Here is a 15,030-nt window from a genome sequence, read left to right on the forward strand (position 1 = left end):
GGGACTGCAGAGCATGGGACATGACTTAGTGACTGAACAACAACTGAAAGTGCAGAAGGTGGGGAAGGGGTTGCTACTATTCTTGGACTTTTTTAAAGTTGGGAAGTACTGAGACATATTGGCTCCAAACAGATATTCTCAATGATGTAATCAGGAGGGTTGGAAGATAATTAAATATGAATAATTTTCTCACTGTGATTTAATGTTAATATTGTTTCCATGTAAGCCCCATATATCATCCCACTTACTGGGAAATACTACCTACAGAATTAATTTGGAATCCATTTTGTGACATGTAAGTTCTCATGATCTCTCCCCTGCCTACCTTATCTCCTACTTTTCTCCCTTGCATTTTGTCCTTAGCAAATTAGAAATATTTAGGGTTGTTATAATGATTAAATGAGATTGTATATATAAAGTGCTTAAAAGGAAGTGCTCAATAAATATTAGCTGTTATCATTATCATCATTACTGTATTTTTTCTAACTAATATATGTTCTGCTTGCTTACAAATACTGTCACATATTCTTGGAATGCCCTGTCCCATTGGTCTGCCTAGCTAATGCCAATTATTCTTTGTAGTTCTCAGTTCAAGTCCTCTCCCTCTGTGAAGACTCTCCTGAATCCTCCCACACTCCACTGTACCTTGAATACATTCCCATCACATCACCTAACAAATTCTCTTTTATTATGTGAATGGTCTCTACTAGTCTGTAATTTCCTTCAGGGCAGAGATTGCATCTTCCTGTCTTTTAATCCCTACCGCATAGTGCATTGCCCAGTTCACAGTATTAATTCAACAAATGTAGATTAAGGACCTTGGTATGCCATACTCTATGCTGGGCATTTATGGTACAAAGATGAATAAGACATGATCTATGCCTTTGAGATAGGAAACTCCTAGAAATATATATGATAATGCATTTTAAAATTATTCATTTTTTGTTCAAAAAAGCAGAGCACCTTAGTGAGGTTTGAACATATACTCTTCATAAAGCTACATCTCAAATCATAATCTGTGGGTCATATTGGAATCTCACATATTTTATCCCATTGAGTTTAATGGAGTATGAGGTCTCTGATTGCAAAGACTATATACCTTACTTACTATCTTTATTCCCTCAAGGTATATGGCATTCATTTTTTTACCTTAAGTAAACACTTACTTACATGTACGACTCATAATTATTTGAAATGAGTTTTGACTTAAGTATTGAACAAATTAAAAATCACCGAATGTATTTAACTTTGTAGCTGTGACTGAAAAACTAGGACAATGAATGTGGGTAGAAATTGTAATTAGTATGAGTGAAATGTGCCAATGTTAACATGGTATAGTAGCTTTACTTGCTATATATCTCTGTAATGAGTTTCTTCTTTCTTATAGGATATTTATAAAACTGTAGATACCAATGCTGATTCTGGATTGAACTTTGAAGATTTTATGCGCTACGTTAAAGACCACGAGAGAAAAATGACTCTGGCATTTAATAGTCTGGACAAAAATAATGATGGTGTGTGTGTGTGTTTTATCCACAGTTAGATTAACATGAATAATAACTGTGAATACTAAAGGATGTTTTTACTAGCTTTTAACTTACTCCCACTATCAAATACTCAGTTATATCTATTACTTGTCTTGTGGTAATTTTTTAATTTCTAAGAGTAATATGTGAATGATATTTATTAGTATTAAAATTTCTGTGGGGTTAGTCATATCTTTAATAAAATTGTTTTTTGTCTTCTGAATTTAAAATTTCTTGGCTTAATAAGTAGACCTCTTCACTTTTTTGGAATATATGAGCTAAAAGTATCATGGTGATTAAAATCATTAACATTTGTTGTTTTCTAGCTGACTTTGAAAATATTTCAGTTGTAGGAAAGTTAGTTAACACAGAGAGATAACAGATAGAAAGAAACAGTTACCTGTGACCTTGCTGTCTAGAGATCAGGCTTAACATTTTAATATATTTTTATATTTCCTTTTAGACTTTTTGTTTCTATCTCTTTCTTGGTCTTTTTCTCTTTAAGTGAAATTGTGGCCACACTATATGTATAGTTTGATGTCCTACTTTTTTTGTTTAATGTCAGTGTAAGCATTTCACTTCATTTAATGTTCTTTGCAAGCACAGTTTTTAATGACTTTGAAATATTCAGTTGGTGAGTAGATGTATCTAATCAATCCCATATTTTTAAACATTTAGAATGTTTCCAGTCTTTTATACATACAATCAATATCCATGCTGATTTGCAGAGGAAAGGAATACTCGTATTTTGTTACAAATCCTTAAATCAAAGAGAATAAATGTAAAAGTAGAATACCATTTCTGCATTCACATATGGCTAATTCATCATGGGTAATTAGAAATTAAGTATACTTTATTTATGAAACATATTAATTTTAAAATTTTGTGAAGTCGAATTTTTTAATTGAAAAATCCTAAGTATACCAGAAAAGATGTTTTAAGGATTTCACTGATGAATTCTTTGTAAGACAAAGTGTAACCTGAATGTTACAAGCTTTAGTGACCTATAAGCACAGAAGTGGTTGTATTTCCCTTAATATCCAAACCATAGGTTTCAAGCTTCCATTTACCTTCCAGGAGAAAGTTTAGGCCTTTGTGGGCCCTCCTACTTAAATAGTATCCAGAAGCTTTAGAAGTACTACTCATTCATATCTATGAATTAGACCTGGTCATCATTTGCTGTTGATCTAACACTGATAGTTCTACTCTTGTGCTCTTCTGGAATTTCACTCCATTATTGATGATTACCACCACGATCGTCATTTGTAAGCTGAAAATGCACTGTATCATAATCAGTGAAAGTAGGAAACCCCTAGTAAAAAATGTATTACTATTGTCTCTGAAAATCAGAGCTTACAGCTCTTGGTAATAATAGAAAATACTCTTTTTGAGGCTAGATGGCCATCCAAAGTAATGTAATGATATAGCAATATAGATCTTTTAATTTCTGCCTTGACTGGTCAAACTGGAACATCACAGGCAAGTCCTGAAGTGGCACCATTCTGGAAGAGCTCTTGTCTGAATTCCTACTGGCTTCTTTTGTTTTTAGCATCTGAGCCGTGACAGTAGGTGTGAAGCTCTACTGTGGCTACCAGAGCTGCCGCCCACCTGCACTGCAGAGTGCAGGCCCTAGCAGACCTGCAGAGGCCCTGTTCTGATTGAGGCGCCTGCTTTGTGTCATCATTGCTGCCTCCTCAGTGACCACACTTCTGTAAAGCTCAGACAATTTACCTTGGCCATGATGCTTTTTGTGGTTATGAATGGGAATACCTCCTCTATTACAGATTGAATTTGTTGTTGTTTAGTTACTAATTTGTATTCGACTTTTTGTGACTCCATGGACTATAGCCCCTCAGGTTCCTCTGTCCATAGGTTTTCCCAGGCAAGAATACTGGAGTAAGTTGCCATTTCCTTCTCCAATGGAGTGAATTGTATACCCTAAAAGATAAGTTGAAGTCCTAACCCCCCAGATCTCAGACTGTGATCTTATTTGGAAATAGGTCTTTATAGAAGTAACCAAGAAAAATGAGGTCATTAGGGTATGCCCAATACCCTCTGTCCATGGAATTCTCCAGGCAAGAATACTGGAGTGGGTAGCCATGCGCTTCTCCAGAGGATCTTCCCAACACAGGGATCAAACCCAGATCTCCTGCATTGCAGGCAGATTCTTTACTGTCTGAGCCACCAGGGAAGCCCAAGAATACTGGAGTGGGTAGCCTGTCCCTTCTCCAGGGGATCTTCCTGACCCAGGGATCAAACCCAGGTCTCCTGCATTACAGGCAGATTTACTGTCTGAGCCACCAGGGAAGCCCAATAGGACAGGTGTCACATAAAGGGGAAATTTGGATACAGGGACAGACATGCACAGAGGGAGATAATATGAAGTAGCCATTTGATAATGGAGTCAGGCTTGGAGTGATGTGTCTGTAAGCCAAGAAATACCTGAGACTACCAGACACTAGGAGAGAAATACAGAACAGATCCTTCCGTAGCATCTTCCAAAGGAGCATGGCCCTGCCAACACCTTGGTTTTACAGACTTTTGGCCTTCATCATTTTTTGGCCATATTTTGGCCAATAATCACTTTTGGCTTAAATTCCTATTTAAGCTACCCAGATTGTGGTCCTTTATTACAACTGCCCAAGGAAACAAATACAGTCCTCCCTCTTATTTGCTTAATCAGAAATTGTCCAGTGCAGCATATTTTGGGCCTCAAAGTACAGCTTTTTAAATTCATATGAACATGCTGCTACTTTCTCCCAGAGTGTTTCTAGATTGGCTGGGATAAGGTAATTTCTTTTTTTTTTTTTTCTCCTTTTTAAAAAAAATTTAAATTTATTTATTTTAATTGGAGGCTAATTACTTTACAATATTGTATTGGTTTTGCCATACATCCACATGAATCCGCCACGGGTGTACACCTGTTGTGCATCATTGACTGTGGAGCCAATCTTTCCCCCCAAATCCTATTATTGGATCTGGCTCTGTACATGATATCTTTTCCCTTCTTGTCCTTCCTGACAACATTGTTGAGACTCTCCCAGTTCATCACATATTAATGTGTATAAAACACTAATAATAGGATTCAATTTTTACCACTGCATTTTCTGTGTCCCAGGAGGGTTTCCAGGCCTTATGCCAATCAATGGAGGCAAGAGGATGCTTGTGGGCTGGTGTACTATACTATCAAATTCACTAGCTGGAAGCATTCAAGGCCCAATGTGAACTGATCTGCTTAACTTCTCTCAAGAAGTATCTGAGTCCCTACTTCTGCGGAGCCAGAATGTCCTTGGAGTGTGGTCATAAATACGTGAAATGAAGTAATTCTTAGACATAATTTCATCATTAAGGTTCTTTTTTGGAAGGAGTTTTTTTTTTTTTTTTTTTTTTTTAGATTGGGAAAATGGTGGGAAAGAAACTAGAAATTTTTGTACTTTACCATCTGCCATGCCTGTTTTAGCTGCTTTATCTTCTATATCTTATTTTTGTCTCATGCAGTCCTCATAGCAGCTACCTTTTACGTATGAGAACAGTAATGCTAAGTAATACATTTGGTATTTCAGTGAACCTCATCTACAGGGTTTATGCCTTTGTGTAACCCTGAGCCACATTGACCTGGGCTTGGCCATTTGACTTGCTTCAACCATTAGGACCATTATTGTTGTTTAGTCCCTGAGTCATGTCCCACTCTTTGCAACCCCATGGACTTCAGCATGACAGGCTTCCTTCACTTTCACTATCTCCTGGAGTTTGCTCAAATTCATGTCTATTGAGTGGGCAATGCCATTCAACCATCCCGTCCTCTGTCATCTCCTTCTCCCCCTGCCCTCAATCTTTCCCAGCATCAGGATCTTTTCCAGTGAGTTGGCTTTTTGCATCAGGTGGCCAAAGTATTGGAGCTTCAGCTTCAACATCAGTCCTTGGAATATTCAGGACTGATTTCCTTTATTTTATTTTATTTTTTTGTTTTTTGCAAGGTGCTTTTATTGGTACTATAAAGTCAACTTTACTGCCATGAAACTGTCTGGCCATATCTAATTTCCTTTAGAATGGACTGGTTGGATCTCCTTGCTGTCCTAGGGACTCTCAAGAGTCTTCTCCAATGCTACAGTTCAAAAGCATCAATTCTTCAGTGCTTGGCTTTCTTAGTGGTCCAACTCTCACATCCATACATGACTACTGGATAAACCATAGCTTTGACTAGATGGACCTTTGTCTCAGTTTTTTAATACACTATCTAGGTTTGTCATAGCTTTTCTTCCAAGGAGCAAGTGTCTTTTAATTTCATGGCTGCAGTTATCATTTGCAGTGATTTTGAGGCCCAAGAAAATAAAGTCTGCCAGTTTCCATTTTTCCCCATCTTTTTGTCTTGAAGTTATGGGACCGGATGCCATGATCTTAGTTTTTTGAATGTTGAGTTTTAAGCCAGCTTTTTCACTCTCCTCTTTCACCTTCCTCTTTCACCTTCACCTTCCTATTCACTTTCTGCCATTAGGGTGGCCTATTTCATTTCCATCTGTGCTACATTTCCATCTGATGTAAAAGACATGTGAGTGAAGCCATCTTGGATTTTCAGCTATGGTCAAACCTCTAGATCACTGAATTCACATGAGTGACCCAGGTAAAATCAGCAGAAGAACCAATGTGTTGAACCAAATTCTGATTGCATACTATCATCAAATACATTCTTATTAAACCAGTAAAATTTGAGATGGCTTGTTAACTTAGCAAAATAATCTGTAGTATAGAAGTGGAATAGTTTGCATTTCCCCCTGGAATTACAGGACTGGAATAGTCACAGTCTTCCTCTCCATGCATCTAACTACTGTTACTCTAGCAAATCCATTTCAAGCCCATCTTTCTCAGTGAACACTTGCTCTATATAATTAAAGACAACATTGAATCTCCCATTCAGTCCATAGGTATTGATTATATTCTGAATTACATTACCTAATTTTTCTCTACATCATAGCTTGAAATTTTAACTTCTTTTGCATAAGGATTAATTACTTAATGTAATTATAGGTCAATGAAACAGAGAATTTTTGAGCAGTTATGTGAGCTAGAGCACTAGGAACTGTGTTAACAAGGATTTTCAGAAGCAGACAGTTTTGGGGCAAAACCAATACAATATTGTAAAGTAATTAGCCTCTAATTAAAATAAATAAATTTAAATGTAAAAAAAAAAGAATGAATAGCCATACACAAGCTAGACTATGATAATTGCTATACAAGTGATAGAGGGAGACTTTAATTGTGCTCAGGAACAATTTAGTTTTCTTCTGGGTCAATATATAAACAGAGTTGGAAAGAAAGATTTTTTAAGAAATTATTTTTTATTTAACATATAAAAATTGGAAGATTTTATATAAAAATTCAATTTTCTTTAAAATGAAACATATGACCCACTTTCAGTTCAGTTCAGTCGCTCAGTCGTGTCCGACTCTTTCTGACCCCATGAATCGCAGCACGCCAGGCCTCCCTGTCCATCACCAGCTCCCAGAGTTCACTCAGACTCACATCCATGATAACTTTACAACATGGTAAAAATCAGTGGGGTTTAGTAGCATTTACTCCATTTGTACAGATATCCGCTCCCCGTAGACCATAGTGTTTGCCACCCCTAATGTGAAGGTCAATACATGGTACCACTCATCTCTGCTCTTCCACTGTGTTTTCATTTTTTGTTTGTTTGTTTAAGTATAGTTGATTTACAGTGTTGTATTCGTTTCAAGTATACAACAAATTGATTTACTTATATATGTTCTTTATATATTTATATAGTTGTATATTATTCTTTTTCAGATTCTTTTCCATTGTAGGTTATTACAAGATATTGAATATAGTTCTATACATGTAGGACCTTGTTGTTTATGTCCTCTACACAGTTAGCGTGTATGTGTTAATCTCAGCCTTCTAATTTATTTCTACCCCATCCTTTTCCTTTGGGATAACCATAAATTTGTTTTCTATATCTGTGAGTCTGTTTCGGTTTTGTAAATAAGCTCATTTGAATCATTTTTTTAGCCTCCACGTATAAGTGATATCATATGATACTTGTCTTTGTCTGACTTACTTCACTTAGTATGATAATCTCTAGGTCTATCTGTGTTGCTGCAAATGGCAATATTTCATGTTTTCTTATGACTAATATTCTATTGTATATATGGAATATTCTTTATCTATCCATCAGTGGACTTTTAGGTTGCTTCCATATCTTGGCTGTTGGTAAAGTAATGGTGGTAAATAATGCTGGAGTGAACATTGGGGTACATATATCTTTTCGAATTAGAGTTTTCATCTTTTCTGGATATAGGCCCAGGAGTGGGATTGGTAGGGATCATGTGGTAACTCTATTTTTAGCTTTTTAAGGAACAGCCATACTGTTCTCCATAGTGGTTGCACAAATTTACATTCCCATCAGTAGTTTAGGAGGGTTCCCTTTTCTCCACGTCCTCTTCAGCATTTTTTATTCTGGATTTTTAATGATAGCCATTCTGACTGCTGTGAGGTGATACCTTTCTGTAATTTTTCTTTTCTTTAATAATTACTGTTGTTGAGCATCTTTTCATATACTTGATGGCAACCTGTATGTCTTCTTTGGAGAAGTGTCAGTTTATGTCTCCTGCTTATTATTTTTAAAAAATATTGAGATGTATGAGCTGTTTGTAGTTTTTAGGTATTAATCCCTTGTTGGTTGCATCATTTGCAAATATTTCCTCCTAGTCCATAGGTGGTCTTTTCATTTTGTTTTGTGATTTCTTTGTCTGTGCAAAACTTTTAAGTTTAATTAGGTCTCATTTATTTATTTTTGCTTTTGCTTCCATTACTCTAGGAGACAGATCCAAAACATTATTCCTGCGATTTTTGTTAAAGAGTATTCTGCTTACTGTTTCCTCTAGGAGTTTTATAGCCTTACATTTAGGTGTTTAATCTATTTTGAGTTTGTTTTTGTGTATGGTATTAAAAATGTTCTAATTTCATTCTTTTAAATGTATCTATCCAGTTTTCCCAGTACCACTATTGAAGAGACTCCATTGTATATTCTTGAATTCTCCACTGTATATACTTGCCTCCTTTTTTGTAGATTAATTGACCATAAGTACATGACTATACTTGGGCTTTCTATCCTGAAGAAAGGTTTTGTTTTTTTTTTGTTTGTTTTTTTTTTTGCAGAGAGAACAAAGGCAGAAATTGTCAGACATAGCTTGTTAAAATGCCATTTCAAATTTGGCCCTAAATTACTATTTTTGGGGGGAAATTTCATTGATATATAACATATATAGCCAAGTGCATACATTATAAGTAAAAGTGAGAGAGTCATTTCCTAGGTAGGTTGATAAGGAGTCTAGGGGTCCCCAAGGAGAGAGGGCTCTGGAATTCTCAAGGAGGAAGAAAGGACAAACTTTTCCTTCTCTACATTCCTTAGGATTATATAACAATAATGTATCCTGCCTGAGGACAGTCTCTGCATTAAGCCTTCTGGCTAATTCTGTTATTTTAAAATGTAAATTATGGGGGTTGGTCTGGTGAGGTCTTTACAACTTCCAGACATTCTTTGGATTCATTGGAGAGTATATAACTTCATTGCTAACACTAGCAAGGGGGTACTCTTTCTGCCCCCTTCTGATGCCTATGTCAGAAGCTTTCTCTATGTCCTTTATACTTTAATAAAACTTTATTACACAAAAGCTCTGAGAGATCGAGCCTCGTCTCTGGCCCCGGATTGAATTCTTCTCCTCCGGGGGCCAAGAATCCCATGTCTTCGTGTGATTCAACAACAACCTTTCAAAAGCTTCACAAATTTTTCCAAGGCAAACATACAACATGAAAACAACATACAGATAAAGAAGCAGAATATTAGTAGCATCTCAGAAAGATCCATTTTGTATCCTCTCCAAATCACCACCACCCTCCAAAGTATCTGCTATCCTGCTTTCTACTGCTATGTGTAAGTTCCCAGTCTATCTTTGTTAAACAAATAAGTTTACCATGTTTATACTTTACCTTTTGTTGAAATGCTTTTGTTTCTTTGGTGGTCTCTTGCTTATCCTTTTATAGTACTTCATTTGTGACTCTTGTTTTTCATTCCTTTGTCTTTCCACTGCACATTATTCATAGCTCTTCTATGATATACAATAACACAGAGTGATATATTTTTATAGTAATTAGTGCATGCATACAAACTGGTAAACTCCTTGGGGTGGTTGGTTCATTAATCTTTGACTTCTTTCACATTTAGCATAGTGATTTGAATAGTAAACTTTAAAAAATTAAAAAAAATTATTGTATAGTGTTTGAAAATTATAATGGGATATAATGGCATAAGACAGAGGATTCAGCTTCCTCATTTGAAAAAAACTTTCTAGGCAGGCCAGTAAATTCCACCCTGTATAAATTCCACCAGTAAATTCCACACTAGGGGCCTCAGAGTCATTGTAAAGAATCAGAGTTTCTACGTATGAATATTTGGGCTTTGTTTATAGGCTACATAAATAATATATCTCATATATATGTATACTCTTTTTACTTATGCATATTTTAAATGCATGCATATGCAGCTATGGTTAGTAAAGTATAATATAAGTTATGACTGAATTTATGTTAGTTTTTTGACATTATATAGTTTTCATCTAGATGACACTAAAGTTGATTTTTTAAATAATTTTTTTCATATTTGGTATCCTCAACTATTTGTTTCCATGGGAAGAATTAAAGATTTTTTTTTTTCATTTGAGGAGTAACATGATTATATATGTGGTTTAGGGCTTGAGGACAGTATGGACTACTTAATTTTTCTTTCAGAACATCTAGCAGTGTGAGATTGAAATGCGTGATAGGCTTGTATTAAATATATTAGTAGTTTTGAGTTATTTAACATCGGATATGCTTGTGTTAAAAAGAGTTTGGTGTTCCATCTTATTTTAAGTAGGCTATTTCTTTTAAAACTTATCTTATAAAATGTTGAGTAGCCTTATTTTCATGCCCCTGAATCAGATCTTCAGAATTAGCTTTTTCTTTCCAAGTAAGTACAATAATCAATATCTGTTATAGATCTGTAATCTCTGATTAGAAACCCTTGGGACCAGATATGATTAGAAGTTTAGAATTTGGATTTTTAGAAAAGAAATGTAGCACATATGTGATATGTTATATAATACTCTTCTTTGGAGAAGACTCTTGAGAGTCCCTTCGACTGCAAGGAGTTCCAACCAGTCTATCCTAAAGGAAATCAGTCCTGAATGTTCATTGGAAGGACTGATGTTGAGGCTGAAATTCCAATACTTTGGCCACCTGTTGTGAAGAGCTGACTCATTTGAAAAGACCCTGATGCTGGGAAAGATTGATGGCAGGAGGAGAAGGGGATGACAGAGGATGAGATGGTTGGATGGCATTACCGACTCAATGGACATGAGTTTGGGTAAACTCCGGCAGTTGGTGATGGACAGGGAGGCCTGGCATGCTGCAGACCTTGGGGTCACAAAGAGTCAGACACAACTGAGCGACTGAACTGAAGTGAACTGATATAATACTCCAGGTGGGGTCTGGAGCACCACTGTGCAATTATATACATGAATATTTCTTCAGTGAAACAAATGAATAACCGTATTGGATTAGAAAAATAATTGACTAAGATTAGCCTCACATCAGCTTAAGGCAGGTTTTGTCATATAGTGAATTTTGGTGCCATACAAAAAGTCTTTAAGTTTTTAGAACTTTTAAAGCTTTGGGTTTTGAGTGTGGGATGATAGGCCTATAAAATATGTGGACTTTTAAAGGCTATTGCCTTATAAGTGTATTTTGCCTTGTTATTGTTTCAGATTCGTTAACTTGACATATTTTCACTTTTTTAAAGGAATAATAGAAACTTCAGAAATAATTGCTGTTTTGAAATCACTGGGTATAAATATTTCTGAAACTCAAGCAAAAAAGATTATACAAAGGTCAGCCCTTACCCTTATTTTTAATAGTTTTAATTTTTGTTTAACATGTACCTGGTGGTTATAAGTGTAGCTTCTTTCTTCTCTTCCTTCATTTCTTTCCTTTCTTTTTATTTCTGATAATGTCACCTTTTATTGACAATGTTTTAAGAAAGATCCCTAAGAAATTTGTTGAAATGCTATTGACTAAAACAGGAAGTATTCTTTTTAAAGTCCTCAGAAAAAGATTCTTCATGCTTCTGGTTCAAAGAATGGTTTTAATTCTCTTAAGTAATTGATTAAATTTTTAAAAAAATTTTGTTGAAGTACAAAGAAGTATATAATTTATGTATCCAACTTGATGAATTTGTTGGTAAGTGTGTACCCAGGAGGGCTTCCCTGGTGGCTCAGTGGTAAAGAATCTGCCTGTGAATACAGGAGACATGGCTTTGATCTCTGGGTCAGGAATATCCCCTGGAGGAAGAAATGGCAACCCACTCCAGTATTCTTGCCTGGAGAATCCCATGGACAGAGGAGCCTGGCAGGCACAGTCCATGGGGTCGCAAAGAGTCTGACCTGACTGAAGTGACTTAGCATGCACACACACATACACCCGGGAAACCATAACCATAATCTATGCCATAAACATATGCATCACTTCTTAAAGTTTCTTCCCACCCTCTTATTACTGTTATTAATTTTATGATAAGAACACTTTCTTATAGTTAAAACTTAAATTTACTTGTTTTTTAAATTTGGGTATAACTGATACATAATATTATATTAATTTCAGGTGTATAACATAATGATTCAATATATGTATATAATGTGAAATGATCACCTCAATAGGTCTAGTTAACATCAGTCACCATATATAGTTATAGATTTTTTTTAATGATGAGAGCTTTTAAGATTTACCCTCCACCTCTGGTAACCACCAATATGTTTTCTCTATCTATAAGGTCTTTTTCTTTCCTTTCTTTTTCTTTCTTTTGATTCCATGTATAAGTGAGATCATATAGTATTTGTCTTTGTCTGTCTGACTTGTTTTACTTAGCATCATGCCCTTAAAGTCCATCTGTGTTATTGCAAATGGTGAGATTTCCTTCTTTATGGAAGGAATTTACCAGGGATACCATCTGGTCCTGGACTTTCTTTGTTGGTACATTTTTGTTTACTGATTCAGTCTATTCAGTCATTCCTCTGTTCAGATTTTCCGTTTCTTCATGATTCAGTCTTGCTAGGTTGTATATTTCTAGGAATTTATCCAGTTCTTTTAGATTTTACAATTAGTTGGCATATGATTGTTCATGCTGCTGCTACTGCTAAGTTGCTTCAGTCGTGTCTGACTCTGCGAGACCCCATAGACGGCAGCCCACCAGGCTCCCCTGTCCCTGGGATTCTCCAGGCAAGAACACTGGAGTGGGTTGCCATTTCCTTCTCCAATGCATGAAAGTGAAAAGTGAAAGTGAAGTCGCTCAGTCGTGTCCGACTCTTAGCGACCCCATGGACTGCAGCCCACCAGGCTCCTCCATCCATGGGATTTTACAGGCAAAGTACTGGAGTGGGGTGCCATTGCCTTCTCTGTAGATTGTTCATAGTAGTGTGTTATAACCCATTGTGTTCCTGTGGCATCAGTCTTAATGTCTCCTAGTTCTTTTCTGGTTTTATTTATTTGAGTCTTTTCTCTCTGTTTTTAGTTAGTCCAGCTAAAAGTTTGCCAATTTGGTTTACCTTTTTAAACAAACAAGCTTTTAATTTTGGTGATCTTTTGTTCTGTGGATTTGGATTTTGGTATTTATTTCTGCTCTGATCTTTATTATTTTTTTCCCTTCTGCTAACTTTGGGCTTAGTTTTTTCTTCTATTCTAATTCCTTGAGGGATCAATTAGATTGTTTATTTGAGATCTTTCTTTAAAAAAAAAATGTTGACATTTATTGCTATACGCTTCCCTCTTAGAACTGCTTTTGCCGCATGCTTTAAGACTTGTTGGAGAAGGCAATGGCACCCCATTCCAGTCCTCTTGCCTGGATGCAGTCCATGGGGTCACTGAGGGTTGGACATGACTGAGCAACTTCACTTTCACTTTTCACTTTCATGCATTGGAGAAGGAAATGGCAACCCACTCCAGTGTTCTTGCCTGGAGAATCCCAGGGATGGGAGAGCCTGGTGGGCTGCCGTCTCTGGGGTCGCACAGAGTCAGACACGACTGAAGTGACTTAGCAGCATAAGACTTGTTATGTTGTGTTTCTATTTTCACATCTCATAAGACTTTTTTATTTCTCTTCTGATACCTTCCTACACCCACTGGTTGTTCAGAGGAGTGTTGTTTAATATCTACATACTTGTGAATTTTCCAGTTTTCCTCTTGTTATTGATTTCTAGTTTCATACTATTGTCAGAAATGATACTTGGTATGATTTCAGTCTTAAAGTTGAGACTTGTTTTGTGACCTAAGACATGATTGGTCCTTGAGAATGTTCCATGTGCACTGGAGAAGATTATGTATTCTGCTGCTGTATTTGTTTTTTAGGTTCATTTGGTCCAATGTGTAGTTCGTTAATTATTTCTTCACTGATTTTCTGTCTGGATGGTTTGTCTGTTGTTGAAAGTGGGAGAGTGAAGTCTTATACTGTTCTTTCATTGCTGTTTCTACCTTCAGATATGTTAGTATCTGCTTAATATATTTAGTTCAATATTTGGTTCATATAATATATATGAATATTATAATTATAGTCTGTTAATGAAGTGACCTCTTAATTATTATATAGTCTCATTATTTGTCTCTTTTTATAGTTTTTGAATTAAACTCAAGTTATTCATACTTTGCTCTATTTTGGTTTCTATCTGCATGGATTATCTTTTCCCATCCCTTCTCCTTGAGACTATGTGTATCCCTAAAGCTGAAATGAGTCTCTTTTAGGCAGCAAGAAGTTAAGTGTTGTTTTTTAAAGTTTATTCAGCCACTCAATGACTTTTGTTTGGAGAATTTAATCATTGATAAGTTGCCGCTAAGTCATTTCAGTCGTGTCCGACTCTGTGCGACCCCATAGACGGCAACCCACCAGGCTCACCTGTCCCTGGGATTCTCCAGGCAAGAACACTGGAGTGGTTTGCCATTTCCTTCTCCAATGCATGAAAGTGAAAATCGAAAGTGAAGTCGCTCAGTCTTGTCCGACCCTCAGTGACCCCATGGACTATAGCCTACCAGGATCCTCCATCCATGGGATTTTCTAGGCAAGAGTACTGGAGTGGGTTGCCATTGCCTTCTCTGGCCATTGTACCCCGTGGACTATAGCCCACCAGGCTCCCCCATCCCTGGCATTTTCCAGGCAAGAACAGTGGAGTGGGTTGCCATTTCCTTCTACAATGCATGAAAGTGAAAAGTGAAAGTGAAGTCGCTCAGTCGAGTCCGACTCTTAGTGACCCCATGGACTGCAGCCTGCCAGGCTCCTCTGTCCATGGGATTTTCCAGGCAAGAGTACTGGAGTGGGGTGCCATTGTCTTCCCCACACATTGATAAGAAAGGACTTACATATTATTTGCTTAATTGGTTTTTAATGGCTTGTAGTTTCTTTGTTCCT

The 15,030-nt window shown here is 36.5% G+C and overlaps 1 protein-coding gene across 2 annotated transcripts in view; it reads left to right on the plus strand.

Moving 5' to 3' along the window:
* Positions 1–15,030, plus strand: part of LOC113890481 (calcium-binding mitochondrial carrier protein SCaMC-1-like) — an 87,901-nt gene that overhangs the window by 14,998 nt on the left and 57,873 nt on the right. Inside the window, exons 3-4 of one of the 2 annotated variants that reach the window (XM_027538352.1) lie at positions 1,407–1,514; positions 11,383–11,470. In XM_027538352.1, coding sequence (XP_027394153.1) covers positions 1,407–1,514; positions 11,383–11,470 — 196 coding nt within the window. Of the gene's footprint in view, positions 1–1,387; positions 1,515–11,382; positions 11,471–15,030 lie in introns of both variants that reach the window. The other variant, XM_027538351.1, reaches the window with a different exon arrangement.

This window comes from Bos indicus x Bos taurus, chromosome 3 (genome assembly GCF_003369695.1).
Source record: "Bos indicus x Bos taurus breed Angus x Brahman F1 hybrid chromosome 3, Bos_hybrid_MaternalHap_v2.0, whole genome shotgun sequence".
In the NCBI taxonomy this organism is placed as follows: Eukaryota; Metazoa; Chordata; class Mammalia; order Artiodactyla; family Bovidae; genus Bos; species Bos indicus x Bos taurus.